Below are 20,397 nucleotides of genomic sequence, written 5' to 3'. Positions count from 1 at the left end.
TGCTGGTACCTGAATTTGTTCAATCTGGCAATGATAGTAGCTGCTTGTGCTGCAGCTCTCCTCTGTCAAGAGCGCTAAACCTTGTATCCTGGAGGAGTGCTCAAACTGCTTAGCCAGAGAGAGAAAAGACCCAAAAACCTCTCTTTCTGAGCCCTCTCTGGAATAGCTAATAATTATTTTGGAGTGGGGAGAAAGAAAGTAAATGGAGAACAAATTACCCAATGTCTAGATAAATCTCCAGTTTTGTGCTTCTGGAGTACTCAGCCACGAGAAGGAAGATCTACACTCCCAAAAGTATTTCAGGGAATACTTAAACATCTGATAGCAATTAGGACAGCTTTAATCATAGATCATCCCCATTCACTGGAGTCCAGGCTGCTTCCTAGGACATGGGAGATGCAAGTTCAGGGCAGAGAATAGATTTGAACCAAGATTTATACTTGCTTAGGCAAGCATGTTTAGTTACTGTGCAATTTTTAATGGCACCGACACTGGCATTAATTAGCTTGCATGTGAAAAGGAAAGGAGCACTTGGTTTGTGAATCCCAGCAAGGACTGTAGATAAAACAGATGTCTGAAAGAAGAATGAGTGTACATTCCCTAAAGTATCTCAATACTGTACAAGAATATCACTGAAGTGCACTGTCAGAGATACTTTATGCAGCTGCAGATCAATTATTCATGATGGAATTTCCAAATTTATCAGCATCGCTTCTTGGTCATTAAAGAGCACATAAAGCTGATTGTCTAAATACACACAGGGAAAATCCTGATCTCAATAAAGCCAATGGAAGTTTTGCCATGACAGGATTTCACCAGTTCTTACAGATGTTGATAACCTGCCTTCTGCAAAGAAACATTCATAGTCATCCCGTTTAGACTTCAACCACAACATACAAAATCAGTAGGAATCTTTCTATAGGTTTAAATAGACTTTGGATCAGGCTTTTATGGAATAGTTCCAAGGATGATTCAGACTCTACTCATATGAGTTTACTCATGTGTTCGAGTACATCTGTGCACGTTTGTTAGATTACAGAATGGCTGCCTTGGCATCTTCAGCCTTTAATCAAAAAAGTTTCATTATTTAGAAAAGGAAATTGTAAGAGCCATCATTCCTCATTAATACCATATGTTTGAGCTTGTAAATGCAATATTTTATGCACTACATAATCTAAAAAGCCTCGTATTTGTAAAGCGTTTAATAAATTATGTCACCTTTAAAGGGTGCAGGCAGCTTATGGCAGACTACTTATCCAGTGAAATTAGGACAGCACACAGAATTTCAAATAAATATTGTGATAAAAATCATAAATGTATTTTGCAACCAACCTCAGTAAATCACAGTGCTAAAGCATATAAACTGTAAAAAGCACTACAACTGAAATCCTCTCCCTAGTACTGATCATAAGTTTAATAATAGGGTTTCTAATAAAATCCGCATGTTACTAAAAAAAGCACAATTTTCTCAAAAATACTGAAACATGTCCATTAGTTTGTTACAACACAATATAATTAGTAATTAAATATTACCTACAGATTACTCTGAAAATGAATCAAGTTCACTTTGTGAAGATTTAGCTGTTTCACTGCACTCTTTTGATGCTAAGCCCCAACCTGCGGTTCATTCCTTTTAGGTTCAGAGTCTGTTTCATCAGGTGTGATAAGAAATGACAGCAGATGCAATCCAAAGAGCTGTCCATCTTTCAGCTGATAAAGATGGGCTGACAAATAAAGGACAATACCTCTCTCCATACTCTGATCCTCTTTTAGATCAATGTGTCCTAAGACTGCTGTGGTTGCATCACTATTATTACTCGATCATTGAGCTTACTATCATTTGCAGTAGGTCTCCTGGCCCGGAGGATTACTGATATGAGTGATCTTCTCCATTCCTTTCACTCCTTATGAAACAAAATTTGTCCAAGAGAACAGACTCCTGGTGAGGCTTTTGCCTCTTGGGAGATGAGCACTCTTCTTCACTCTACAGACCCAAAACTCATACATGGGTCAATGGCCCCAAGGACTCTCAGAAGACAATTTCTCACTTACCAACAGTTCAAAAAGACGTGATGGAAGATAGGAATACCTGTAGAAGCCTGGACAGTAAGGAGTTAATGCACTGCTGTGCCTCAAACACTGATGACCAGTCAAGCGGGCAAATTCTAACAGGACTTGCGGGGAAAGGGGGGCTGTGTGAAAGGAGGGCAGCACCTTTCTGGAGACAATTTTTCTGTTCAGGTCCATGATGACCACACAACATACAGCGCAAGCACGAAAGCAGGGTCAAACAGTGGTCATATCCCTAGGGGGGGCACTGGACCACCAAGGATCCCAAAGCATCCCCCAAGTCTTTGGGAACTCTCATGAGAAAACTGCGTGTGCTCCTCAGTGTTGTATTAGACACGAAGAATCCCCTCCCCGGTGAGCGATTTAGGCATTTCCAGGCTAACTTGAATGTATGTAGTCTGAAGAACTTTTTGTTTTCCAGGCCCCCACCCCCAACAGATCAAGACTGTGACCATTACTCCAACCACAGACATACAAAGCACAACATTTAAGTCTCATTCCTGGATTCATGGATGGTTATATCTTTCCTTGCCACTATCTGCTCTTATCCTTTCCCTCTCTTTCTTTCTTTTCCTTATATATTTTCTTCGTGGTATTTTTATACTTTTATAGAGAAGAACCAAAAGGGACACATACCTCCTTTCTGCTGCAATTAAATTGTTTAAAAATAAATCTGCCTCTCATATACACTGGTCATTGAGTATCATCCCACTCTAATTCACCCCAAGGGATTTATCAAAAGGAACCTCAGTTACCCCTCATCAGAGACCAGTCATAACAATACCTACAGGAATCCTTTTGGAGAAATCACTGGCTAAATCCTAAGGCATATGGATTTCTATAAAAATATTCAAAGAATGTGGGGTACGAACCGGGGATACTGCTAAAAGGGTTCAGAAGTTTCACAAGAAAATATCTACACTAGAAGGGTAAAAAGTATTTGCCAAATGTCTGTAAAGTTTGGGGTCACTTACTGCTGGCAAAAGTTATTTGTCTGAACAGTTCTGTCAGTGACAACTTTACAAGGCTTACTCCCTACACATTTTTGTGCTTCAATATTTAAATATCATTCCCTAACATGAACAGAACAGTGATAAAAAATAATCAGTGTATAATGAGCAGAATTCAAAATTACTACCTTTGCCCAGCAGTATTTGAGCTAAACAAAGAAAATATGGACAGAATGTTAAACATAGCTTAAGATGAATAAATGTGACAGACAAGAAGTGGAAGAAAACACTTGGAGTCTGTGGAATACACGGCACCAGCTTGGACATCAAATATCTCACGTCATCAGTATAGTAAAAGCCCTTCAAACTAATTTAACTGCTTTACTTTCAGCCTGTGGTTTTGTTACTGTTACTTAATCATCTGTCAACTCTAAGTCTAAATAATCAACTTTCAGTTTCCATGACAGACTGAATAACTCTTCAAGCACTCTGTAATTATAAATCCCACAACTCTGCCTCTGTAAGACTACCTTTTAATTATTTTTTTAAAAAACCCAGAGTTTCAGGCCCTTACTTTCCCTTGATAATTTTTCCATCTTTTCTCAATTAAATCTATTTTGGCAAAAGAGAGGAATATAATAAAACCTGCATTATCTCAGCTTTTATCTGTTTACTGTTAAAATGCCCAACAGTTTACAAAAATCTCGAAGAAAAGATAATTTCATTAGAATTTTAATCACTGAATTTATACCAAAGTAGCTGAGATGAAAATCTGGATCAGAATAGTTTACCCTTCTCTTTTGTTAATTTTAAATTTCAGCATGGCTAATCGAAGCAGATAGGAGCCTTGGAAATAAAACAGCATAGTTATTCAGGCAGTACATTATGCTCTCCAGACACATAAAATGGAAGCCAGTCACTGAGCCAAAGAGTGAATTCAGAAATTAGAAAAATAGACAGAAACTCACTATTCAGTCTTATCTACAAATCTCATTATAATGCATGCAGTCTAAACTAATTCACAAAGTACAAAAAATATATGCATATTTTAGGTACATGGTATCCTCAAGGCAGAATATCCACTGGGACAACTGACACATTTTGCTTCCTAGGCATAACATTTGAGCATTTCCTTGTTTCTTTGTTGTGAATTGAGAAAAATGTATGTTAGTTCCCTGAATGCTCTGGGATTAATGTTTGCAGAGTGTTTGAGATTGTCACCCACAAGTTACTATAAAAAGTAAGTATGAAGGACCCACATTCTTTTGGAACTCAGTGATCCCCATGTGAAGACATTCTGGCTTTTTATCAGTAGACCAGCAAGCAAGTCTGGAAGATTAGATAGTTGCAGGCTTCAGTCCTATAGGATGCCTAAAATCCAAAGGACAGAAGCTCCTGACTTCTTTCACAAGCCCTATAATTGCATTAATTGTGTTTAAGAACCATGTACCATTTTAACAACATCCTTTAATATGACATTATGCACTCTATTTGTACAGTTGTCTGGTGACAAAAGCATTGCACAAAGACTGTGACCAGAGCTCTAGGGGATCCCAAACCAAGAGGGGTGAAACCCACAGCTCCAATCTGCCATGTGAATGCTCCAGACATAAAGTTTTAATTAGTTTCCAGGGACAATTTTTTATCCTCCTACTGCACAGTAAAGCCAAGCATACAAGAATCTGCAGGGAAAGAAAGAAAATAGGAGAAACTGTGGCTATGTAGCACCATGCTCAAGTGGAACAGGGAGTCCTGGGTGCTGGGCTTCGTTTCCAATACCATTTAAACATTTTGTGATGAGCAATCTTGTATAATATGCAGAAATAATCCATAATTGACCCATAAGAAATCCTGTTCCTGACTTAGCTAGTGTCATCTGAGTGGTTTGGATAATTGTATTACATAAACATGTCTCTATTACAAAGCACATGATACGGGATGACCTTCTCTGAATAAAATAATCACCAAACAAGTTTGCCAATGGCTGTAACATATTCACGTAACATAAGCATATGTCATTTCATATTTTTTACATCCTGGTTAATCTGGTTTTGGAGAATAAGTTTTTAAAGGCACTGTTTAGAAATATCTCTAAAAAGAAACATAGGCAAATATTTGTATATTAAACAGTTTGTAATTAAATCTTGTTTTAAACATGTTCTCTTGTTTGTTTTTTGGGGGAGGTATATTGCATAATTTCAATAATCACTTTGCTGATTTCACATTTACTTGAACTTATAGGAAAAAAAATTATTCAGCATATGTACAAGATTTCTCATATTGCTGCAGTGATTCTTGTTTGAACTCAAGCTCTTAGATGATCTCTTTCTAGAGGAGAAAATGTTCTTGGTTCTGTATGAGTAAATTTAAATATTCCATTACTTGATTATTTCTGCATTTTTAAGGGTCTCACCCAAAACTCAGAGAAATGAACTCAACAGAAATCTTTCTGTGTCTTCAAAAAGGTTTGGATCACTTTTTCCCATATTCATTTATATTCTTCACTGGGTGGAACGGTAGAGTTGCCACAAAACGGCTTTGAGTTTGAACATTTTGTTTGCTTGAGCATTTTGTTTGTCTGCTATATGAAACATCTGTGAGTTCCCATTACAAAAAACCTTGCTGATGTCTTATGAGAAACAAACATTGTCAGACACAGCTCTAACATACTTTTCTCCAACACCTTCTAGAGCTGAGATGCACCTGATAATGCCAAAAAGCTATAGATCAAAAATGTCTACGGAGAGAACTGATAGTTTTAGGAAGCATTCAGGATATTTTCTCAAAATGCAGCTTTTCAGTAAAAACTCCAGCCCTTTATGCTGAAGGACTCCACATTACATCACAGAGCTGACAGGGACAGGTGACAATAAGCAGTTGTGTGGAATTGGGGTCATTACTACTTCAGTTTAATCCTGGTCCTGTTGCTGCCCTTTGGAGTTCTGACAAATCATTTGACCTTGCCTTAGAAGGATTTCCCATTTGTAAAACAGGCCTATTATTTGAAGCATCTTAAAAGAGACTGGAAAACTTAAGACATAGTTAAAACTCTCTTTGATAACACTAGCATATGACTGTACGAGATGGGTGCTTAATAGTGGAAATACTTACAAAACAAATATATATTTACAGAAATTTCAGCCTATGCCTGGAAGTGTTTACCCCAAGCTCTTCACCACAGCCTGTATGCACTGCACATCATTCTGGAGAAGTGACCTTTACATTTTAGACACCCAAATGTTAGGGAAGGCCCATGCGAATATGTGGGGAGGAAAAGAGGAGAGGGCAAAAGACGCCTTTTCTTCCACACAGCTCACATATAAAGAGTCGGTGGGCTCAGGGCTCAGGCCTTACTCTTTGTTTACTTAAAACAGGAGGGAGAGTAACTACAAGGTGAACAGTGGTAGGCAGATGGGGAGTGTATGCTGGAGCCAGTGCTGAGCCATTTAAAAGGCCTGAACCACAAGTATTTCCTTTTCTGGCAGCCTCTGTCCAATGTGTGGCCCCTGGCTTGGTGATGGGACAAACACTGACACAGCTGCAGGCTGAAATACAGTCACCACATGCCTTTCCTAGTTCAGGATAAGTTTTCTCCTCTATGCAGAACAAGACCAATTCATCAGGTTCAGAGACAATTGAACTGAAAGATGAGGTTATAAGCTGCACATGCTTGGTTCCACCAGTTGTCTGCTCTGGGTTCATTTCATCTCTGTGATTCCAGCCATGACCAACCATCGACTTGTACCAATCTGATACCACTGTGCAGTTTGGAGAGGGTTAAACAGGGTATACCATCACATTGATTAATTTAGTGTTTAAGTCCCTGCTGTCCTGTCATTCACCCAGCCAAGAGGAGTGGAATTTCCTCCCACAGCTGCGGTGCTTTGAGGAGCCAGTAACCACAACCTAAACCACGTTCAGCTGCAGAGAAGGAAGCAGCCAGCCTACAAACAGCTCTGGAGAGAAGGCTGCCCACGACCACCTGTCTGGTTCACGACAGTCCCAACTGCTCTGGACCACGCAAATGTTATGAGGATCACCTGGGGAAAACAGAAGATGTCTGTGTGCATACATAGCTACAGCCAGCTGATTGCTTCACTCTGTATGCAGGGAAGGATGAGAATAATTCCCTCTTGGCAATGTTTTCTTGTCAAATTTGGCAATGTGGTTTCCTTCTGAGAAGTCTGAGATTACAAAGGAAAATGTAAAAATTAAGGTGTATTTTTTGCTTAAAAATTTCTGAACTACAGATCTTCTCAATTCAAGTTCCATTTTGGAGATTTGAGGCACCAAGTGGCAGCTATTTCCTTTAGTAATTTGTAGGACAGTTAGCTCTGGACTATATGTAAATATCACTGATTATATAAGCAATTTTGTATTTTATTTGAAAGGTCATTTCAAATAAATTTCAAATAAAATTTAAAAAAATTTAAGTATTAAGTCAAAATAAGCTTATTAATGTAGCACTTGTTTTATCTCCTGTACAAAATTTATTGGAAGTTACTATATATACTGATTTTATTGAGGCAGATCTTCAAAAGTTTCTAATATTTCTCTATGTAAGGAGAGAAGAAGTAGCATTTATGAAGAGTGTCTGAAGAAATGTGCTTTTTCTATAATGGGGTCTCAAGAGTTCATAAAATATAGAATATACTGAGTTGGAAGGAACCCACAAGTACCATCAAAGCCCAACTCCTGGCCTTGCACAGGACAGCCCCAAGAGTCACACCATGTGCCTGAGAGTGTTGTCCAAACTCTTCCTGAACTCTGGCAGCCTTGGTGCTATGACCACTTCCCTGGGGAGCCTGTTCCAGTGCCCAACCACCCTTTGGGTGAAGAACCTTTTCTTAATATCCAGCCTAAACCTTCCCTGACACAACTTCAGGCCATTCCCTCGGGTCCTGTCACTGGTCACCACAGAGAAGCCCCTCCTCTTCCCCTCCCAAGGAAGTTGTAACTGCAATGAGGTCTCCTCTCAGTCTCCTTTTCTACAGGCTGAACAGACCAAGTGACTTCAGCTTCTCCTTATACAGCTTTCCCTCTAGGCCCTTCACCATCTTCACAGCCCCACTTTGGATGCTCTCTAATAGCTTTATATCTCTTTTATATTGTGGTGCCCAAAACTGCACAGAGAACTCGAGGTGAGGCTGCCCCAGCGGGAGAAACGGGAAGTATCAAACCTAAATCCACGCAGACTTCAGTTTTCTCTTTAACCACTCAACATGAATCGACACTTTATACTGACTGTATGGAAAGACTGACAGGAGAACCGGGAGCTTTTTTCCAGCAGTGAGGAATAATAATAATTCTGTGGTAAGACGCAGTCAGATGTTACATACAAGACAAGCACTGGAGACAGAAGTAGGGATTAGCTTTCATCATGTTGCAGTTTAGCACTTGCATGTAGGGACAGCTCTCCTGGATCAGATAAAAGTTCCATCCAGGTCACAGTAATTAGTGATGGATGATAAAGAAACACAGGTGCAAGACAGAACGATGGAAGAAATTAAGAAAGAGCAGTGCAAGCACATATAGTTACAACTTGCCCAGAATATTCTCTAGACTGTTGGAAATTTGAACATCAAGGACTTGCTGAATTACTGTTCATTATAGGAATTTTTCTTCCACTGATTTTTCTAGCCTGTTTTTGAACCCATGCTGACTTCTAGCACCACAGTGTCCTGTGGCAAGCAGTTCTACAGCTCATCTAGATGTTAAATGAAGAAATACCTTCCTTGGTTTGCTATGAAACCTGCCAATAGATATTTCATTGAATATCCCCTAGTTCTTTTGTTAAGTCAGTGAGCAGTTGTTCCTCCTTTACATCCTCTGCCACTCATGACTTTAAAGACTTCTATCATGTTCTCTCTTGTTCTGCCCTCCTTCATCCCACTAAGGATCCTTGCTCCCCTGCAGTGCAGTCCACAGTTACTTTCTTCCTACCAAGAAACTCACTTGACAGTTTCCAGTGCAGGCTGAAGAGAGAGCTCCAAGATCAGGCATGTGGAGAAGCATTTCAGTCAGAAGGATGCCGGAGAAGGAGCTGACCTACATTTGCATGAATCTTCCTTCATGCTCAGGGGAGCAACAGGCACTTTCAGCCACCTGACCTGGGTTAGACACTCTTCCAGATGAGATCAACTGCCCTTTAGAAGCAATTCTTATAAATAACTGCTTATAAATATCTGCTTCAGAGGTGGCTGTTTACAATGTAAACGGATGCTCTGCTCAAATGAGTCCAGTCAAAGCAACTGTTTCTGATGAAGTCAGAGAGCAATTTTTTAAAAAATACAGTTCCCATCTTTCTTTCTTTTTCTCCTTTCCTTGTCCCAGATAAAAAAAGCCCTGGGTATAGGCCCAAAGCCAAAGCTTCATATCTGAGCCCAAAACATATTTAATTTGAAATGAAAAATGTTTGACTTTGCTTTATGCACAGATGCTGTTCTGGTTTCATTTGCATGTTTTTGCTTGAAAAATCTGTCCAAAGTGTGCTAGTTAATTACTATTTAAGGATTTCATTATATGTTATCTGTCAAATAAATCCCAAGAAATCTTCCTCTCAACATGTACAGGAAGTATTTTCATGTTTAGATGTATGCATTTCCTTTAGAAACCACACTAGAATGATTACAGACGGAGTAACTGTAAGCAGAATAGATCAGAGATAATTTATAACTCCATTCAGCAAAGAAGTAGGGCTCAATGCTGCAAAATCATCTGTGCAGTTAGAGCTGGTTTGTTTTTATTTGACAAAACTGCTTGTTTATTCCAAGCCACCAGCTCTCCAAGACACTATTTAAGAAACTTTACACAAGTTTATGAATTTCTGTAATGAAGCAGCACAATGTTTTCAGCACTCCAGATAGAAGAATAAATCTATATATAACTAGGACACAGCAACATTTAGGAACAGATTGTGATTACCCTTTCATGGGAAGAAAATTGGATTCAGGAAGCTATTGTCTTTTTCCATCATATACAACCTCATAATAGTCATCTAGAATAATGATGTAATTACTCTCTCCACTCAAAGGCATGGAGGGACAGTCCACCTCAGGCCACAGAAGTATTTCCTACATCTTGGTCAGCCTTGTACTGCTGCATCTTTAGTTGCACCTCATGATTTTGTATAGGCAAAACATATTTATTTTTTCCATTGTTCCTTAATTTTTTTAAAAATAAGCATTTTCTGGATGAGCACATGCTTTCTAGGGTATACTTGTCTGCAGGTCACCAGTACTGAAGACATTGAAGTATACTTTTATTCTGTGTAACAAATGGTTGGTGTGGTGTCTTGAGTGCAGAAACCGTGACAGAGCACTCCTCTTTTGATGGACTTTTTAATTGCTAAACTGCATCTCTTTTTAACCTTATCTCCTCTTATGATTACACTGTGTATCCCACTCAAGAGTTAACAAGACAGAAACCTGGGAATAGGTCACATGAAACAGCTAAATTGTTTAACAGGACTTGTCACCTCCTAAAAGTGTGGTTATCACAGCCACGCTTGCATTACAGACATTGCTGGAAAGGCTTCTGTCTGTATTTATTAAAAAAGCTATTAATGTGAATAGATCACATCTGTAAAGCACCTATCATCCAGAAACTCCCACAAACTTTTGCCTATCTCCTAAATTTGGTAGATGAATACCCACTCAACCTTGTTCTTTCTAAAGCCGAGTGTCTGTCACGGAGTTAATTCAAAGCAGACCTCGCTTTCTCCACTGCTATTAAGACAGAGGACCAAAACCACAAGTGCTGTGCAGTTTGGAACAGACCGCAGTGGACAGTCCTGTGTCCATAAAGAGTCCCAAGGGATTCTTGGGAAGAGCATAACTGCTCTAAGGGAGCCACTAAAGTGAATTGAAATCAGACTGAAAGTCCACAGGTCACCAAAAGCCATTAATAACTACAGAAAGATGGACCTCTCAATTATTGTCACACCCTCAGCCAAACGGGGGCAGCTGGGTGCTCCTCTGAGAGAACACAGCCACCCGCTGAGCCACCAGCTGCTGCTGCTCCTGCCTGTCCAGCTGATGGCTGATGGTCCTTTGGCATCTGCACGGTTTTGGGGCTGCAAAAGCTTCAGCAGAGAGGCTTGGGGTGGGAGGGACTCGGATGTGTGAGGAATTGCTCCTCTGCTTGGCAAAGGCCAGGGCTGTGCTGTGCAAGAGGATGCGATGAGGAGACACCAGATGAGGTAGTGCTGGAGCTGCAGCAGGACCACCCCTGGGGGAGCAGCTCTGCAGCAGGGCAGGGCTTCCAATGCAGGCCAACTCTGTGGCTATAAAGCCACGACACAGCTAACTGCTGCTGGGACTCTGCCTCTCACACCCTGCTGCCTTTCACTGTTTGAGCAACACCTGCCTGAGCGAATTCTCACCTCCCCCATCTGTTGTTGCACAGTGTAACTATGACTTGAGCTTGACCTGGAAAATTCACACACAGCTCAGCTTAACACCCATATATTCTTGGCAACTGGGATTTAAGTTGTCATTGACTTTTACCGCACTGATATGTATCCTTGGAATTACACTGAAGACTTTGACTTATGTTTTGATGCCCGAAAAACATCAGCTGTCAGATGGTAATGGATCAACCCTGTCAGGAAAAAAAGCACTAAAGAAAGAAATACTGTTAATTTATAACCACTGTTTTCTCCTGCATTGCAACACACACAATTAGTGAATCCAAAAATATCTAGAAGATTTAAAGTACATATCCCCATTTCATGTCTTCTTTTTAATCTAATTATGAACACTGAGAACAGATTTGCCTATTTCTATTGCAAATCTCTAACGAATTGTCATGTATTAGAAAAGTTCCAGTATGTGGGCTGCAAACAAATACAATTCTTGTATTTAAAATAAAAATGTAGTGGGGAAAATAGATAACCATGTATATTTTGATTTTGTGATTTAACTCGCAAGTAAATTTAATTACTGTAATGACATGTGAAAATGTTTTGGAAATTTTATTTTTAAACTTCAGAAGATATTTGATTGAAACTGACCCTGTTAATAGCCTGTTCCAAGCAGTAGAGCTGGCTTTTGACTAGTAGCTACCTAGTAATAGGTGAGACCTATAGCAAGAAATGTAATTAGCCAATAGCAATAAGGAACAGAGCAAACAGGCAGCATGAAGCAATTCAGACCACAGGGTAGGTTGAACTTAAAAAAAAAAAAAAATCTTCCATAGACAAGGAAACAGTGGAAGAAAGAGCTGAGTATAGATGATAAGATGGAAAGTTAAAAAAAGAAAAAGAAGAAATAAGAAGGAACAATCTCGTTGCTAAGATTAAAGGCCAGCTGACTAGGGATGTAACTTCTCTGCAAGTAGAAGTTGAAATGCTAGCTGAATAGCTGAATAGCTGTTTGTTGGCAGACACAGACTGCCATGATACTTTTTTGCAATTCAGAGTCAAACGAATGAGGAAGAAGTGCACATGTTGCACATGCACACTATCAAGATGTGAATGGTGGCCTCTACATGAAGCTTGAGCCCTCTGAAGATTCACTCACTGAAGTCATTACTCCAGGAATGTTTACAAGTGCAATTCTCCAGAAAAACAGATCCAGCATTTAAACCACAGTCCTGGGTCTCATGTAGACTATTGCATGTGGTTACTAACTAATCACTTCCTTTATTTAAAGCACTGCATAGTTCTACTTGCATCCCTTTTTTTTATTGCCCCCGATTCTTCTTCCTCTTCTCTGTCTCCTGTTTTACATGCTTTTCCTCTTGTGGGCTTTATCAGACAGTTTTCCACTAGGGAAGGTCAGGGGTCCTCTGCTTGGACTCACCTGGAGGCCCTGAGAAGGACTTGGAGGGTGAGCCAGGAGGGCTATTCAGTTGTGGTGGTGGCTGATTTTAAAGTACCTTCATGGTTACTATTCACTGCAAAAAGATGTTTGTGATCTAGTGGCCCAGTAACAATGTTATGCATACAGACTGCCACACAAAACCTGCTGCCTGGTGAACACTGACAAGTCTGTAGGATTTTTGTGGAAAATATCTTTAAAGTAAGATTTTCCTCCAAGTTGTCTTCTACTCAAACATGTATCCCCAAACTGGCTCTGTAGTTCGAAATCACAGGTCTCAAAGCACTTATGAAAAATAAGAGCTCCTGTGTTGGTCTCTGGGCTCCGTCTCATGCTTCAGTCTGTTTAAATGGCATGAGTCTAAGGGTCCTTCCCTCCGTCCATAGCCAAATAAATTACCTTCCACACATGTAGAATAACACAAAGAATGGCTCTTCCAACCTTACTGAAGAATATTCTTCCTCTGCTCAAAGGAATCATCCATCAGAAATGAAAGATATAACTCTGCACTTCTCAAATAAGTCTCCAATTGCTTTGAGAAAGGGAAAGTAAACAAAAGTGTTGACTGTTTAATTACAGGTTGCTTAGCTGAGGTCATGTCCACAGAGGGAATATATCTGCATTTTTTAAAAAAGCAACTTATTAACCATTGTGTATAAATGTATGTTAGGTAAGATCTATTGAAACGATTTTATAAAGCACATAAAGATCTAAATCCCACTTTGAAGAAAGATTTACGGCTTTACGTTTTATCCCCACTGGCAGCATGACTGGAGATGAAACTTCCATTGATTGGTTTCAGTGAGAGTTAAAAATAAACAGAATGAAATCCCCTGGCTGTCTAAGAGCACAACAGAACTGCTACTGCTCTGGAGAACAAATGTCTTACTTTGGGTTATCTTTTGCACCTGTACACTGGCAATTTTTCCACATTGGATGAACATTTCCATGGCACTGCTGTGACAGTTTAAATTGGTGTGGAAAATTAATCTTCATCCATGGTGCATTTGAGTAGCTAGCAGGAAAAAGCAATCCCAGGTTGGGAAAGTGGAAAAACAATCCTCAGGTTACTATGGTTCACTGCAGGGGAGCCACATTACTGCCATGCCAAAATCTCCTACAGATACCTCCATAAACTGGGGGAGAGAAGTATTGGGAAAACACTTAGAGCAGGGAGATCCATATTCCCATCTGGGGTCAGGTCATTCCCCTGCCCAGCCCCAGCTGTTTCCCCCATGCCATAACAATCTGTCCATGGAGCCAAGCCATGTACATTCATGTGGTGTCAAACTTTGATCAAAGGTCACAGAAGGAGGACCTCTCACCTAACAGGGGCAGCAGGAAAATCCTGTTCACAGTCCGCCGTGGAAGGACGTCTGTAAGTTCCAGATGGCACAATTGCAAAAAGGATGGCTTAAACCACTTACACTGAGTGACAAAAATCAGATTATCTCATACAGGTTAGTTACAGTTCAGATCTATGAGCATTATATTTATAAGAACCAGTTTGACTGGGGAGAACTAACTGGAAATTTTTGTGCTGGGAACACCAGAGCAAACACATAGCACCAAGCAATTCAGACTATTATGTGTGTATGTGTGTATATATATACATATATATATATATATATATATGTATATATGGAATGATGAATTTTAAGACAAATTCCTTCTATAAACAAAGAAGCATCCAGCACTGGGGCTTCCAACATATGAAGGACATGGATCTGTTGAAGCAAGTCTAGAGGAGGGCCACAAAGATGACCAGAGGGCTGGAACACCTCTACTGTGTCAACTTGGAGAAGCAAAGGCTCCAGGGAGACCTTATAGCACAGTCCAGTATCTAAATAGGGTCTACAAGAAAGCAGAGAGGGACTTTTCGCAAGAGCATCTAATGACAGGACAAAGGGGAATGGCTTTAAATTGAAGGAGGGCAGGTTTAGATTACAGACATCAGAAAGAAATTCTTTACTGTGAGGGTGGTGAGGCACTGGCACAGGCTGCCTAGACAACCTGTCGACACTCCATCCCTAGAAGTGTTAAAGGCCAGGTTGAATGAGGCTTGGAGCAACCTGGTCTACTGGAAGGTGTCCCTGCCCATGGTGGGGGGTTGGAACTAAATGATCTTGAAGCCCCTTCCAATCCAAACCATTCTGTGATTCTATGACATTTAAAACTTTTACTTTAGGTTGCAGCAATTATGCCCAGTCTCATATTTAAACTTAGATTTTCACTTGCATTTGTACAGATTCTTTTAGCTAATGATGCTGATAAATATATATAAAAAATATCCCTGAAGATGAGAGCATACCCTGCAGATATGACCTGTTGGAATTCAGTTAGCAGGTTTGATTCTACAAATAACATACTTATTTCAAAGAAGAGGGCAGAGATTGACTCACATTTTTAAAGAAACCTGTAGTTTATGATTTAAGGGCATGTTGGCATGAAGAAGCCCTGCTGAAAGAAGTTTCCCAGAATTCATTAAAAAAAAAATCATTTTAATACAGAAGTAGACTTCAGTGTTGGTAGAATATTATACATTTCAACAGACAGCAGTGACCTATCACAACATTTCAAATTTTCATAAGGTTTCCTCATGAGTCCTAAACTCTCAAAGGTTCTTGGCACTCAACTTTCAAAGTCTTACTCTTCCACTCTTCATTTTGAAACCATTTTTTATCCAATTGTATTGAGCTTACTTTTTTACAGTCACATGAAGAGAGGTTTTTGTTGCTGTTTCTCAATGTAGACAAAAAAAATCTTGTTGAGTCTGTGATTTTGGGGGGTGAAGGAAGGGAAGAAAATCTTCTGATTCACAGTGGAGAAGGATGAGGATTACCCCTACATACTGTTGTTCCTCGCTGAAGCTCAGCAAAGAGCAGAAGAAAGAAAGAGGCTGCTCAGGAGCACATCAGCTCCTCCATCACATCACTAAGTGCACTGTGTTGGTGCGTGTCCATGGAGCTTGTCAGGGAAGGATGTGCAAGAGATGGACACAGACTGTGTCACCTAGGGATGAAGGAGCTCATCCTGACTAGAAAGAAGCAGTCAGACATGCGTTTGAATAAAGCTTGTCTCCACCCCCAATAAATAATTCAAAACCCAGGCTGTTAATGACTCTCCTCCCGCCTCCCTGGCTGGACCTGGGAAACTCTTCCCAGCAGCATTGCTCCTGAGTCTTTCTGTACTCACAAACGAGAGGTTTTGGGTGATATTCTTGGTTAGCTGATAAATTCCCAAACAGCTCTTTCTACAGGACCTGATCTAATATCATCTGATTGAACTGAGAAAGATGCATCATACCTGAAAGCAACGGATTCTGACCTTTTTCAAATTAAGGAGATGTAAATATTGGGGAAGGAAGAGGAGTCCAATGGTCAAGGCACTAAATAGGAATGCACAGCCTTTCTCAGAACCTGCGTAGCTGTCTTGTAAGATCCAGATAAGCAAAATTAAATTAAACACTCAGTGCAACAATATGTCATCTGTGAAAAGGATAAAAGGGCTTCCTTTCCTCACAGAAACACTCACAAGTGCTTTAAAGATGAGGAGGCAGCTCAGAGCACTTTGGTAATTACTAAATACAAAAGTAATGAGAAGAGTCTTGGCAACCAGGCATGTCTAAAAACCAGTCTTTTGCTTTATAAAGGCAGCAGTGAAGCAGATGGTTTTAATGTAACTTTTAAAAAGTAAGTGTAGTTTCCCAGATAATCCAGCAGACACTCTCCCACTATCAAGCCTGCCAGTTCCGTGGGTTGTAGAGTGAACAATGTTGGAAGCTGAGTTACAACTACCCACAGGCTGAAATAAAGAGCTATCAAAATTATTGCACATAAAACTCCTCTTTTTACACAAAGTAGATTCCAGTAAATAAAGTAATAATACATCTTAGCTTTCAATAAACTGTATTTTTATACTTAAATGTCCTGGTTGCCAGCTCTGATCATGGTCTGTAAAACTTCTTATGTTTTTCTTAAAGCTTCAGGTATTGAAGACAAATAACTATGCAGGAGTTACAACTTTCATGTAAAAGCAGTGATAGTTTTCTAAGTCCTTGCGGCTGCACAGGAATCACTCATTCCAATGGTTTACAGTTGATGGTCTAATATTTGTTTGTGGAGACCACCCACAAATAGAAAAACCTGAGGAAGGCAATCCTGAGATTTTACCCAGATGATCCAAAGGATCAAGTTCATGTTGCTCTCATTCTGTTATGTAAGTGATGTAAAGACCCTTTTTCCATGAGCCAGTGGAGTCACCCTGGGGACTGATCTGGCACAGTGCCGGCAGAGTGTAGCTTGGGTGGAACTGAGTGGCTCCATGGTGATACCACTGCAAACAGAACTGGCTCTTTTCTAGAGACCTTTCTTCCTGTATTCCCTCAGTGCCTTCTGCAAAAAGCAAGACATTGCTTATCAGTCATGTCCTGCACATAGGAATGTCAGCACTAAACTACTGTAAAGTGAACTGATACCTTCCATTCTTTGAGATTAAAATCTGTTTATTAATTTCTCTCCCATCAATCTTTGTTTCGTTCTGTCTCCTCACCAAACAAACCCCATCATGTGCTGGGAAATAAATCATTGAACTTTTGTTGCCTTTTAGCTCCTCTCTGTGAGTTTGTAAAGCACTACACCAGCTGTTGAGCATCCTAAATCACAGTTTCTACAGATAAATCCAAGTTTCACAGCAGGTGCAGATCTTGAATCCTAATCATTCCCCCCACTGTCCAGATCATCACATAGCTGGAGAGATCAGACCTGAGGGTCGTTCCTGGGGCCATAAGATAAACTGTAGTTTATGATTAACGCAGATTCTTTAACAGATTATGTGCATAAAATAAACTTGGTATTTTAACAATAGATGTGATTTGCAACCATTTCACGCCAGTCTGTTGAATCTCAAGTCCAAACATCACCAATAGATGAGGACTCTTAAAGGAATTAAGGTGCTTAACAAAAGAGTCAGAAATTAATAAAAAATAAAGCCATTAAATGCATAACATTAGACAGATGTTTGCGATGTAACATCCTTACCGCAGTGTCGTTGGTGGTAATGTACACCAACACATCTGAGTTGTTTCTGCCATTAATGTATCGGTAGCAGTTCCACACACAGCTTATCAAGTAACCCTGCAAAGAAAAGAGATTTATTATTCTGTGCAAAAAATAAACCATAGACTTCTTCTCTTAAAGCATTTCCATTCTTTATAAATATAAATATCAGCTTGGTAGAAGCATGGGACACTCACTTTTCTGGTTGCAGTGACTATGAGAATGTGGAGGGGCTCTGTGAGTAATTCAGCACTGCTCCTTATACTGATAGAATTGGACTTCTTCGGTCTTGGGAAGAGAAGACACTGGGGAGACCTTACTATGGCCTTTCAATATATAAAGGGAGCTTATAAGAAAGATGAGAAAAGTCATTTTACCAAGGCCTATAGTGACAGGACAAGAGGCAATGGTTTAAAACTGAAAGAGGATAGATTTAGATAGGACATAAGGAAGAAAGTTTTTACAGTGAGACTGGTGAGACACTGGGACAGCTTGCCCAGAGAAACTGTGGATGCTCCATCCCTGGAATTGTTCAAGGTCAAGTTGGATGAGGCAGTCTCTGTTCATGACAAGGGGGAGTTGGACTAGAAAAACTAAAAGTTCCCTTCCAATCCAAACCATTCTGTGATTATATGGTTCTGTGATTGTGGATACTTGTGTTGCACTACAAGCCACTCCATCTAGGCAGATATACTGCAATCTAAACCTATCTGAATGACATCTGCTATTCCAGATGTTTAATATTACAGCATACTTAATGCAGACTATGTTTTGAAAAGAAACAGTTTATTTGTGCCTGAATATGGCTAAAATAACATAATTTTGTGTATATAACCTCCATTTTACCTAAATGAGCAGGTCACATATGCTGACTTTCTTTTTTAGACCTCTCTATAGAGATACAGAGAGGGATGAGTTCAGTCAGACACCTCGTTACTGTGCATGGGATACTGCACATCTGCAGAGGTGAGTTTTACAACATATAATGAAGGCACGGGTTAGACTGTGACCAAAAAAAGAAGGTGCTACAGACATAGAATGTCTCAGGGACAGTAACAAAAAGTAAACATAAACCATTTTTGGATTAATCCACGGTAAGAATGTTTAAATATCATCAACTGGGATTTAGTAGCTTTAGAAAGTGGAAGCAAACCCCAGCAAAAAGAGCTCAAGCATGCTGGGGACTGAAGAATCATGAAATTACAGGAAAGCTTCCTTGTCCTGTGAGAGGCAAGCCTGGACATTGACTGTGTGATTATAGTATATATCACCTGCATTATTTCAATACTCTGTTTCACTTAATCTGACATTAAATCTATGTATTCCATGTTACTGGAATGGTCTGGAGTCTTGCTATTCTTGCCTGACTAGAGAAAATTGCCCATGTAAAAGTTTTCATTGACATCTGAAATGATTTCTGACATTTTAAACATTATTATAAATATTTTTTTCAGTGTAAAGCAAAAAAAACTGGTTTTGCAGCAATAAACCTACTGCAAGATCACACAACTTCACTGCTTTTGTTCTTGGAGCTCACTATGCTCTGGGTAGGGCTGCTGTTGTCTCCACCTTTTTTTTTTAACTGGTTGGGCAAAGTGCTCACATCCATCATCTCCTTCACTAGCATGAAATGGTCCAGTTTGGGCAGCAGAGATGAGCAAAGTGACTGGAAGGAAGACAGAAGGCAGAAAGGCGTGCAGGAGCAGGACTCAGATCCGCAGCATGCTAGTAACAAGGCTGGTGGGACTAAGCAGTCTCCTCTGGAGCTTTGTGCTTCCCGTGTGATTACACATGACAGAGATAAGGAGAACTATGTGTTTTGATAGTGCCCAACTTGTATTTTCACTTAGTAGGTTCTGCACAGAAATTCTTTCACTAAACTAGCATGTCCAAATTAAACTGCCCGTGTTGACTCCATTTGCACGTGTCTCTCACTGAGTGAGTCATAATTTTGTGACTCAACTTGCGCTGATGACCTTCCAAAAGCCTCTTATCCCTTTGAGCCTTGTACTTCCTCCATATCCACAACTGACACACATGAGCTGTGTTTTTCAGGATGCCACATGACTCACTGATGGCTTGCTTGCAGATCAGGAAGAGTTTTTTCCACCAGGGTGGAGCTGGCTAAAATCTGGTAAATGTGCTACCTCTTTTTTTACAGCATCTTACAGACCCTGGATGACTTAGAGGCGTTGCAGACTTTGACAATGTTTTTGACCACCAAACTGGGGGAGCAAAAGGCTTCTGGAGTGAGCTAAGTCCCAAAGGAATATTAGACAGGCTCTACAGCCCGAGCTGTGGGCTATGCAAACCTGCCCCAAACTACTGAAACAAGTAAAGGCACGTACATGAAGAACTGGATCTTTTCCAGATTTAAGTAAAATGTCATTGTTAATTATAAGTGGTAATAAAATAGTTCAGTAGCTTTCAATGCTCAGATACTATAGGCTGAGAACAGTGTAAGAGCCAATACAGAACAGAGTCTGAATATAGTATACT

At 40.0% G+C, this 20,397-nt stretch overlaps 1 protein-coding gene across 1 annotated transcript in view; it reads right to left on the bottom strand.

Moving 5' to 3' along the window:
- Positions 1-20,397, bottom strand: part of LAPTM4B (lysosomal protein transmembrane 4 beta) — a 60,289-nt gene that overhangs the window by 2,320 nt on the left and 37,572 nt on the right. The window contains exon 6 of the mRNA XM_051785245.1: positions 17,881-17,976. Coding sequence (XP_051641205.1) covers positions 17,881-17,976 — 96 coding nt within the window. The remainder of the gene's footprint in view (positions 1-17,880; positions 17,977-20,397) is intronic.

The sequence above is a fragment of the Manacus candei genome, unplaced genomic scaffold (assembly GCF_025592945.1).
Source record: "Manacus candei isolate 608988 ecotype Guabito, Panama unplaced genomic scaffold, ASM2559294v1 h1tg000019l, whole genome shotgun sequence".
NCBI lineage: Eukaryota > Metazoa > Chordata > Aves > Passeriformes > Pipridae > Manacus > Manacus candei.
Note: the sequence above shows the minus strand (reverse complement) of the source record. Positions and strands in the feature narration are given on the sequence as shown.